The sequence below is a fragment of the Neomonachus schauinslandi genome, chromosome 10, assembly GCF_002201575.2.
Source record: "Neomonachus schauinslandi chromosome 10, ASM220157v2, whole genome shotgun sequence".
NCBI classification, from domain to species: Eukaryota; Metazoa; Chordata; class Mammalia; order Carnivora; family Phocidae; genus Neomonachus; species Neomonachus schauinslandi.
Genome location: NC_058412.1, coordinates 30,315,033 through 30,327,123, shown reverse-complemented (window position 1 = coordinate 30,327,123; position 12,091 = coordinate 30,315,033). Strand labels below are relative to the sequence as shown.

The following is a 12,091-nucleotide window of genomic DNA, read 5'->3' as shown; positions in this document are numbered from 1 at the left end:
TCAATCTTTACAAAATACTTACCGATATTAGCATAATGTTTCTTTTCTTGTGCGTTAGTAGATAGCTCATACATGTCTCCGTAAGCACGAACTAACCGCCAAATAAACTCTATTTCATCTCTAAACTGAAAAGAAAAGATAGAACAATATATTAGATTAACTCAGTAACTTGACCAGACTATAAATGCTTTCCACTGCAACTTTTAAAAAATTAGGCAGGTGAACTGATATTTATGGATGACTGAATCTATTCATGTGCATACATTTTAAATTCAAATACTCATGGCTACAAAATGTGATTTAATATAGTGTTACATTTAGATCTTAAAACTAAGGAGTGTTACCCAGACATTAGCTCTACACCAACATATAAGAGAGAACTGATAGGTGCCAGAATCTGCGAGTTTTCCCTGGATTATAGTATCCTCTTTTTATTTTCCTTTCTAAGTTACCTACCTTCATTATAATGCCTCAGTGAGCATTAAAGATCACATATACTCAAAAGAGCAGTCACATTTTTTACCTACAAATATAATCATAATTCTTGTGTTTGGAGTTGCTAAATCCTCAGACAAAGGATTTAAGACTTAAATTGCTCACAGGAAAGAAAGATTGATTGCTCATTGGGATACTGAGAACTTTCTCCCTCCCTCCCTCCCTCCCTTCCTTCCTTCCTTATCTTCTCTTCTTTTCCTTCCTTCCTTTCTTTCCTTCTTTCTTTCTTTCTCTTTGGTGGTAGTAGTGGGAGGGATGGGCTTTCTCAATTCAGCCCAACCTTAAATGTTGAAAAATGACCATTAGTAGAAACACATTGAAACTGATGGCTGTTATTCTAATAACTCTAAGACAGTAAACTTAAAATGTAGCTTTTCCTGCCCCAACAGAAGCAACAGGTCTTATTCTTTGTTATAAAGTACATATCAAATATGGCAAATTAATAATCAAATAAAAATAGATGTGTATAATCATACCTCTGGTTCTCATTTTCATGATCTTAGAGCCTAATAAACTCTTATAATTTACTTTTTAAAAGTTTCAGTTAGATTATAGAAAAATTTGCATCAACCATTTAGCTTGTGTAAACTGTAACACAATGTTACAGTCATAACATGAATAGGACAGCAGATTAAATTAAAAATTAAAACTATACAAACATTATTGTCTCATATCTCTTACCTTTTCTTTGTGATCACAAAGTAGTTCAAAACTCTCCATTTTGCTACATTCATTCATACGTAAATTATCAGCCTTCTGAAGAAGGACATCTAAATTTAATTCCTCTATGTGTGTGTTAAATGCCTTAGGGACTGGAAAACTCTGTTCTTCTGTGTCAGTATTAGCTGTAATATACCTAAAATTCAGAAATAATAAATAATGATCAAATCTCTTGAAAGTTATATTATAATAGGCAGAGTGATTCTTTTAAAATACAAGCCAGTATGCTATGAATACAAGAACAGATAAGCGACTGATGAAATAAGAGGCCAGAAGCAGATCTGTATATATATGGAGCTGTGGTGCATGATGGAGTTGGCCTGCCAGATCACTGGGAAAGTAAGGGAATGGCCAGGAAAAAAAATGGCTATTCCTATGGAAAACAATGAAATTGAATCTCTACCATATAATATTATAAAAATATCTCTGGATGATAAAAGGAATTAAGTGTTAAAAATAATTTTCTAAACTCTAAGTAGAAACTATAGGTGAATATCTTTCAGTCTTTGGAGAAAAATTTTTCTTTTTTAAGATTCTATTTTTTTATTTGTCAGAGAGAGAGACAGAGCACAAACAGGGGGAACAGCAGGCAGAGGGAGGATCAGGCTCCCTGCGGAGCAAGAAGCCCGATGTGGGACTTGATCCCAGGACCCTGGGATCATGACCTGAGCCGAAGGCAGACGCTTAACAGGCTGAGCCACCCAGGCATCCAGGAGCAAAAAATTTTCTTAACCAAGATAGGAAAGCATTAACTATAAATGATTAATTATGAATGACTAATCAGTTTAACTATATTAAGATGAAAAACTGCTGCTAATCAAAAGACAATTTCAAAAATATAAGAACACAAATTAAAAACCAGGAATGGATGTTTTGCAACACACCCACATGGAGAACATTGATGACAAGAACACATAAATGCTTTCCTAAAATTAGGTAACAAAAGACGCGGTGAACTCAATAGAAATATGCTTGAGAGATATAAATAGGGTTTCTCAAATGAGAAAATACATATAGTCAATAAACATAAGAAAAGATGTTCAATGTTCACTAGCAATTACAGAAATACAAATAAAGACCACAGAGAGATATTATGTAAAAAGTCTGACAATACCAAATGCTGGGGATGAAGTTAATCCACAGGATCTGATGTGAATCCAAACTGGTGAACCCAGTTGGGAAAGCACTTTGGAGTTATCTTTTAATAGTGAACTTCCACATGCCCTAGGACCCAGTAACCTGGTCTCTTGCTTGCATATGTGCAAAAAAAGATATGTATAATAGAGACAGCAGTACTTTCAAATAGCAAATACCAGGAAACAACCTAAATTCCCACCAAAGAGTGAATGAATATTATACAACAGTCAAAATGAAAGACATACAGTGATGTGCAAAATATGAAGGAATCTTAACAAACTTATTATTAAGTGGAAAAATAAGCTCTTAAAACTATATACAACACAATCCCCTTTCCATAAAAACAATCAAAATTAAATGTGCATCTTAAGGAATATACACACACCTGCAATAAAATGATATTATTAAAAAAGGAAGGAATGAACAATATAGATTATACACTCAGGGTAACCGTTACCTTCAGATGAGGGAAGGCACGGGAGCCAAATGGTTTGATGAGGATTCTTGTCTAGGTCCTATCCTTTGTTTTAGGAGGTAGTTTCATGGATGCTTTTACATTATTCATAATAACTAGCTAAATGAATAAAAGTGGCACATGCATGGACCAGTCCTTAGAGTTTGTAAGAGCTAAAAGTAGTTTTTTTTTTTTTTTTAAAGATTTTATTTATTTATTTGAGAGCGAGAATGAGAGAGAGAGAGAGAGCATGAGAGGGGGAGGGTCAGAGGGAGAAGCAGACTCCCTGCGAAGCAGGGAGCCCGATGTGGGACTCGATCCTGGGACTCCAGGATCATGACCTGAGCTGAAGGCAGTCGCTTAACCAACTGAGCCACCCAGGCGCCCCCTAAAAGTAGTTTTTAATCCAATTCTACATACCTGAGATATAATAAGAAAATGATAAACAAAAGGAAGTAACTAGTTTAATATCAGACATAATATTCTTTAGAGCAAAAAGCATTAAACTTAAAGAGGGACACCAACACTAAATGGTTCAATTTATGATAAACAAAGAGCAGTTTTAGACTTCTATGCATCTAAAAACACAAGTCTCAGATACACAGAAAACAAAAATTAACATATACAAAGAGAAATTGAATCTACTATCAGAATGGGAGATTTTTAACACATTCTAAGTAACTGATAAAGTGTAAGAAAAAGTAAGGATACAATTTAAATGCCAAAATTAACAAGCTCAAATCCAACTAACATATATAGAGCTAGACATTGAGCCCCTGGAAAACAATGTCGTATCTATGACATATCTATGAAAACAGCCACATACACAAGGCCACGAAGCAAGCCACAAATGGTAGCAATCTGTGGTGTAGAACATATTCTCTGTTCACAATGCAACTAAGTCAGAAATCACCACTAAAAAGTAGGTGAGAAAACCTTCAAAGTTAAAAATAATTGAAACATTTCCATCTACATGCCCACTAGAATGGCTAAAATGAAAAGACAAAAAATACCAAAAGTTGGTGAGGATGTGGAGCCAATGGAGCTCTTATATATATATAGCTGATGGGAGCATAAATTAGAACAACCACTTTGGAAATATGTTTGGCAATATATCCTAAGCTGGCATACACATACTCTATGGATCTAGTCATTTCACTCCTAGGTATATACACAAAAGAAATGTGTACAGATATTTATCCAATCATAATAGTCTATAATTGGAAAAGTACCAAATGCCTATTAGGAATAGGAAGTTTCCACATCAAAAACTAATGATGTGTTGTATGGTGACTAACATAACATAATAAAATTAAAAAAAAAAAGGAATAGGAAGCTTACATATTGTGGTATATTAACACAGTGCAAGAGTAGTTAGTAGTGAGGATAAATGGCCTTCAACCACACACAACAAAATGGATGAATATCACAAGCTAATATCAACTGAGAGAAGCTAGACACAAAGGAGTATGTAGTGTATTATTTCATTTAGATAAAGGAGAAACATAATTTTAACTCATGTATGCATTTGGAAATCAAGATGGGTTATCCTCTTGGTGCCAGGGAGTGACTGGATAACAGCATGTTGGGAATATCTGAGGTACTAATAATATTCTGTCTCTAAATCTGGGTGCTGACTTTACCACTGTATTCAGTTTGAAAATCCATCTGTGTACTTGTTATTTGTATGCTTTTCCACATGTACTCTGTATGTCATAAAGTTTAAAAAGAATTTTAAAAAGATATATCTCATACATAAGAGAATGTAAGAAAGAAAAGCAGAAGTCATTATTAACAGCATCAGGAATGAAACAAAGAACCATTGTTACTAAAGATAGAGCATAGATTTAAATAACAGACTATGATGAACAATTTTATGCTAATAAATTTAAACTTTGAAAGACAACCACCTAGAAAAATATAATTGGCTAAAACTGCTCAAGGAAAAGCCAATCAATTAGTCCAGAAAATGAAATAAAAAGTATCCAGATTGGAAAGAAGTAAAATGATCTCTAATCACATTTGACATCATCTTGTTCATATAAAATCCTAATAAATCCATAAAAAGCTATTAGAACTAATAAACAAGTTCAACAAGATTGCAAAATACAAGATCAACTTATAAAAGTAAATTGTATTTCTATACATCTATTAATGAACAATCCAAAAATGAAATGAAGAAAACAATTTCACTTACAATACTATTAAAAAAAAGAAAATTCTGGGGCACCTGGCTGGCTTAGTCATTTGGGTGTCAGACTCATGATTTTGGCTCAGGTCATGATCTCATGGGTGGTGAGATCAAGCCCCAGGTCAGGTTCTGCGCTCAACAGGGAGTCTACTTGAGATTCTCTCCCTCTGCCCCTCTCCCACTCATGTGCATGCCCTTTCTCTCGCTCTCCCTTTCTCCCTTTCTCTAATAAATAAATACTCTTTTTATTTATTTATTTTTTTAAATTTTTTTTAAAGATTTTATTTATTTATTTGAGAGAGAGAGAGTGAGAGAGAACATGAGAGGGGAGGGGGTTAGAGGGAGAAGCAGACTCCCCACTGAGCGGGGAGCCTGATGCGGGACTCGATCCTGGGACTCCAGGATCACGACCTGAGCTGAAGGCAGTTGCTTAACCAACTGAGCCACCCAGGCGCCCAATAAATACTCTTTTTAAAAAAGAATAAAATTCGGGACGCCTGGGTGGCTCAGTCGTTAAGCATCTGCCTTCGGCTCAGGTCATGATCCCAGGGTCCTGGGATCGAGCCCCACATCAGGCTCCCTGCTCTGCGGAAAGCCTGCTTCTCCCACTTCCCCTACTTGTGTTCCCTCTCTCGCTGTGTCTCTCTCTGTCAAATAAATAAATAATATCTTTAAAAAAAAAAGAATAAAATTCTTAGGATTGAATTTAACAAAATATGTGCAAGACTTATATACTGTAAACTATCAAACATTGCTGAAATTAAAGAATAGGATCTAAGTACATGAAGTTTCATGCGCATGAATCAGAAGATTTAGTTATTATGATGGCAGCATTCTCCCAATTTATCTACAGATTCAAAGTAATTTCTATTAAATCTCTGCTGACAACATTTTCCCCCAGAAATTGACAAGCTGATCCTAAATTTCATGTGGAAATGCAAGGGACCCAATACAGCCAAAATAATGTTGTAAAAGAGGAAAAAAGTTAGAGAATTCACACTTCCAGATTTCAAAATTTACTATAAAGCCACAGTAGTCAAGACAGTACTGGCATAAGGATGATAGACATATGGAATAGGGATTAAGGACCTATTAAGAATTTAGAGTCCAGAAATAAACCTTTATGTTTATGGTCAATTTGTTTTGACAAGAATACCAAGACAACTTAGTGGAGGATTACAATTTTATTTTCAACAAATGGTTCTGGGCCAAATAGATATCCACATGCATAAGAATGAAGGTGGGCCTTTACCTCACACCATATATAAACATTAACTCAAAATGGATCAAAACCCTAAATGTAAGAGCTAAAATTATAAAACTCTTAGAAGAAAACACAGGAGTAAACATTTGTGATCATGGACTAGGCAATGGTCTAGCACAGGTGACAAAAGAAAAAATAGATAAAATAGATTTTACAAAATTTTAAACTTTTGTGCTTAAAGGAAATTTTCTTTATCAAGAAAATGAAAAGATAATTCAAAAATGGAAGAAAATACTTACAAATCAAATATACTGACATATATCTAACAAGTATACTGACAAATATACTGATGTATATCTAACAAGTATACAGATGGATTTACAACTCAATAATAAAAAGACAAATAATTCAATTTAAAAATGGAAGAAAGGAGTTAATAGATATTTCATCAAAAGATGATGACAAATGGCCAAAGAACACATGAAGAGATGCTCAATATTAGTCATTAGTGAAATGCAAATCATAACCACAATGAATCATCACTTCACACCTTCTAGGATGGCTAAAATAAAAGAGACAATAACAACTGTTGACAAAGATGTGGAAAAACTGGAACCCTCCTACATTGCTAATGGGATAAAATGGTGCATCTAGTTTGGAAAACAATTCAGTAGTTCCTCAAAATGTTTAACATAGAGTTATCATATGACTCAGCAATTACACTTCTAAGTACACATCCAAAAGAACTGAAAAACCTATGTCCACACAAAAACCTGTATAGGAATGTACATAGAAACTTTATTCAAAATAGCCAAAAAATGAAAATGACCCAAATGCTCTTCATCTGATGAATGGGTAAACAAAATGAGTAAACAATGGAATGTTATTTGGTAATACAAAGGAATGAAGTACTGTTGGATGATACAACATGAATGGACCTTGAACACATTATGCTTAGTGAAAGGCCACATATTTTAAGATTCCACTTCATGAAATGTACAGGATAAGCAAAGCCATGGAAACAGAAAGTAAGAATAATGGTTGACAGGGCCTGGGGATGCGGAGAGATAGAGAATGAACGGATACAGGGTACATGGCCTTTTTTTGAGTGATGAAAGTGTTTGGAAATTAGATAGCGGTGATGGCTATACAACTAACTCTGTGAATAAACTAAACCCCACCAAACTGTACACTTTAAAGGGATGAATTATACAGCATATGAAGAATATATCAATAAAGACTTTATTTTTATAAGAAAAAAGAACAAAAATGTGAATATTCCTATAGCCATTAAATAAATTAAACCAGAATCTGTATATCCATTTCAAAACACACACACACACACACACACATGAGGAGAGAAAGACAGAGAGAGAGAGAGAGAGATCTAGAGACAGTCAGTTTCTCCCAGGCTTTACCAAATATCCAAAGAATTAGATTTACCCAAATTCTTCCAAGAAATTCAAATAGAGGGAATACCCCTCAGCTCATTTTTTGAAGCTGGTAAAACTGACACCAAAATCAAATAAGGATAGTATCAGAAATGAACAATATAGACCAATTTCACACGTAAATATAGATGTAAAAATTCAACGAAAGATATCACAGACATCAAAAATATAAAAAAACTGTAACAAACATGAAAGAATGCATCATAACTAAACTGGATTTCTCCTAGGAATTACAAGCACAGTTTAACATTAGAACATTTCTTTAGCACAACAGATAGAATGAGAACAATACATGATCATTTCAGTGATTACAGATTTTTTCTCAATAAATTCAGCTCCATTTTAGGACAAAGAAATAGCAAACCCATGAACAAGGAGTAGAAGGGGACTTCTGAACACAAGGTTATATGACAAAACTATAATACATTTCACACTTAATGATGAAAAATTAGAAGCATTCTCCTTAAAATAAGAAATAGAAAGGGATGTTTAATATTATTGCTTCTATTCAACAATGTACTACAGGTTAGCACAATATTAAAAGAAAACAAAAATTATAAGAATTGGGAAAGAAGAAATAGAACTATTTTTATTTGAAGTTTATGCAATAGAATAAAAATCCTATCAAAATTTACAGATAAGTAAATAAAGCTAATCAATACTTATGATCAGTTTTTGAAAATCAATCATGTCCTTATATCTATAAAACAAGTTAGAGAATGTAATTTCTTTTTCTTTTTTTAAAGGTTTTATTTATTTATTTGTCAGAGAGAGCGAGCGAGCACACAAGGATCAGCAGTAGAGGGAGAAGCAGGCTCCCTGCCAAGCAGGGAGCCCGACCCGTGGCTCGATCCAAGGACCCTGGGATCATGACCTGAGCCGAAGGCAGCTGTTTAACTGACTGAGCCACCCAGGAAACCCTAGAGAATGTAATTTCATAAAATGTAACATTTACAGGAAAAATACACAGTACCTAGGGAAAAAATTCCACAGTTTTTTTTTATGTTTTTATAGAAAATTTAAAAATATTATTTGAGGACATTAAAGAATATCTAAATAGATGGACAAAGATACTATATCCATGGATAGAAAAACTTAACATTAAACCAATTTCACATGGCCCCAAATTTAACTACACTTTAATGCAGTTCCAGCCAAAACCACAATGGTTTTTCCTATGGAACTTATCTGACTCTAAAATTAATATGGAAGAGCAAGTGCAAGAAGAGCAAAGACACTTCTAAATAATAGCTATCAGGACTATAGCATAAAGGATAAAGCTATAAGAAGTCAGAGTGGTACTGAGATTAACAATAGACAAACTGGCCAATAAAACAAGAGAGAACATTAAGCTAGTCTCTTCCCCACATTTAGAAACACTCAAGTGTGGGGAAACTGTTTTCCTACTTTGGACAGGAATCTTCTACGTATAACTGGACATTTATCAAAAGTGATAAGAAAGTTTTAAAAGCAAATTTTATAAATAGGGCATATCTAAATAGGCATGGGAAAATCAAACATATGTATTAATTTTGGGTTAAAGCTGAGATTTGTACAGGGGCAAAAAAAAAAAGGCAATTCATAGATTATCTGATGTCAAACAGAATTTTCCAACACTCTTTTAGCAGGTCTGGAGAGATTCATCTTTCTAAAATGTCAAATTTACTTACAAACATTTGCAACTTCATGTACTTTTCTGGCCCTATTTTCTGCTCCCAATTTGAATAAGAACTATGCCATTTCCCCTATCCCTTCATTTCTTCTGCATAATCAATTACTTGCTTCAATAGCAACAATAGCATCTCTGAAGGTATCATTGCACTATTTAAAGAGAAAATGACATTATTTTCTACGAAAATAAAGTAGTGTATTTACAAAAGTCAATCCATAGTGAGTTCCATCAGAATAGGCAAAAACATGCCTGGTTACAGTACACTGCCATCTCGCCATATCAGGCACCCTGATTCAGTTCCTTTTGCTCAGCCTTATCCAATACCTCACTTCCCCCAACTTTTTTTTTTTTCTTTTCAAAATATACGTGCCAAGAGAGACTGATGTCAGCAAGATGGTGGAGAGGAAGCTATAGGCCCTCATTCCTACATGGAAACACTAGATGGACAATAGACAGAATGAAACAGCTTCATGGGAGATTTAGAAGCTAGTCAAGGATTTGTAGCAACCAAGTGAATGCCAAATCAAGAAAAAAACATACTCAAAATGGTAGGAAACTTCATGCTGTTTTTGTTCACCCTTGCCTCACCCCTCCCTGGCATCATATAGTATTGATGAGAAGTTTGCAATTCCCAGCTCCTCCCTTGGGACAGAAGGGAAAGAGTGGATCTTATTTGCAATGTTCTGGCATGTCTAATGGCTTCCTGAGAGACTGCTTTCTGTTTTGCTTGCCTCAGAGCTCAGACAGAAATGAAGGTATCGTTTGGACATCAGGTTGAAGGTCACTGAAAGCAGTGGCAGGCACTGTGGCATGTGAGAATTAGAGGGGGACTGCAAACTCCTGGGTGCCTTCATGCAAGAGATTATGGGGAGAGGAATACAATGAGACATCTAAGAACAGTGGTAAGATCACTGAAATTAAGATATTTAAAAGCAGTCAGCTATATGGGATAATTAGGGGAAAACACACACACACGGGCCCAGGGAAAACTAGTGCCTAGAAAAGACCTGAGAAATCCTTAAGCCCTCACACTGGGCTAATTAGTGCGGGTCTTCCGCTGCATGGAGCCAATCTACAAAGGGAGGATATATGGCTGTTTTTTCAAATGTGTAATTTTCTTTTCTTTTTTTAAGTAGGCTAATGCCCAGCATGGAGCTCAATGTAGGGCTTGACCTCATGACCCCAAAATCAAGACCTGAGCTGAGATCAAGAGTCAGACACTTAACCGACTGAGCCACCCAGCCACCCCAAAATGTGCAACAAAAGATCACAAACAATACAAAGAAACAGGGTAAAATGGACTATTTAAATAAACAAAATACATTTCCAGAACCTGACTCTAAAGAAATACAGGCTGGGGCGCCTGGGTGGCTCAGATGGTTAAGCGTCTGCCTTCGGCTCAGGTCATGATCTCAGGGTCCTGGGATCGAGTCCCGCATCGGGTTCCCTGCTCAGTGCAGAGCCTGCTTCTCCCTCTCCCCCTGCCACTCCCTCTGCTTGTGCTCTTCTATCTCTCTGTCAAATAAATAAATAAAATCTTTAAAAAAAAAAATACAGGCTGTAGACTTAAAACAAATTTTAAAACAAAAATTGTTGTAAGTGTACTCAAAGAGCTAAAGGAAAACATGGAAGAGAGAACAAAAGGAAATCAGGAAAAGAATATATGAACAAAATGAGAATACCAACAAAGAGCTAGAAACTATTTTTTAAAATCAAACAAATTTTGGAGCTGAAAAAATAAGTAACTTGGAAAATTCACTAGAGGGAATCAACAACATACTCAAACAAGCAGAATAAAGGATCAGCGAATTTGAAGACAGATTATTTTAAATTCTTGAATCTGAAAAGTTAAAAAAAAAAAAAAAAGAAATGAAGAAAAGTGAACAGAGCCTAAGAAACTTTGTGGAATAACATAAACCAGACCAATATACATATTATTAGAATACCAGAAGAAGAGAGAAAGGGATAGAGAGCTTATTTTGGGGAATAATGACCAAAAACTCCCCAAATTTGAGGAAAGATATGAATATATAAATGTTAAGAAGCTCAGTGAATTCCAACTAGGATAAATTCAAAGAAATCCACACTAAGACACATCTTCAAACTGTAGAAACTTAAAGGCAAATCTTAAAAATCTTGAAGGCAGCAAGAGAATAACTATTCATTACATATAAGTAATCTCCTGTAGGATTATCAATGGATTTCTCAGCAGAAATCTTCTGGCCTGAAGGCAGTGGGATAATATATTTGAAGTGCTGAAAGAAAAAAAACCTGTCAACCAAGAATTCTATATCCAGCAAAAACTGTCCTTCAAAAATAAGGGAGAAATTAAGACATTCCCAGATAAACAGAAGCTGAGGGGGTTCTTTACTTCTAGATCTATTCCACAAGAAATGATAGAGTCCTCAAGTTGAAATGAAAGGACATTAGCAGCAACTTGAAGCCATATGAAAAGATGAAGTTTTCTGACATAGCTAAATACATGGATAAATATAAATACCAGCATTATTGTAATTCTGGTTCATAGCTCCACTTTTTATTCTTTTACAGTATTAAAAGAGAAAAGCATAAAATAATGATAAATCTGTTTATGGCTACATAATATATAAAGATATAATTTGTGACATCAGTAACTAAATGATGGGTGGAGCTGTTAAAGGAGAAGTTTTTGCATGCAATTGAAATTATGCTGGTATCAGTTTAAAATAGATTGCTATAACTTTAGGATGTTATAGGCAATGCCCATGGTAAACACAAAGAAAATATC

General features: G+C 34.7%; 1 protein-coding gene across 1 annotated transcript in view; it reads right to left on the bottom strand.

Annotated features, from left to right (window-relative positions):
- RMDN2 (regulator of microtubule dynamics 2) overlaps window positions 1-12,091 on the bottom strand; it is a 79,404-nt gene that overhangs the window by 42,156 nt on the left and 25,157 nt on the right. Inside the window, exons 3-4 of the mRNA XM_021697608.1 lie at window positions 1,177-1,351; window positions 23-125 (exon numbers count right to left, since the gene is read on the bottom strand). Coding sequence (XP_021553283.1) covers window positions 23-125; window positions 1,177-1,351 — 278 coding nt within the window. The remainder of the gene's footprint in view (window positions 1-22; window positions 126-1,176; window positions 1,352-12,091) is intronic.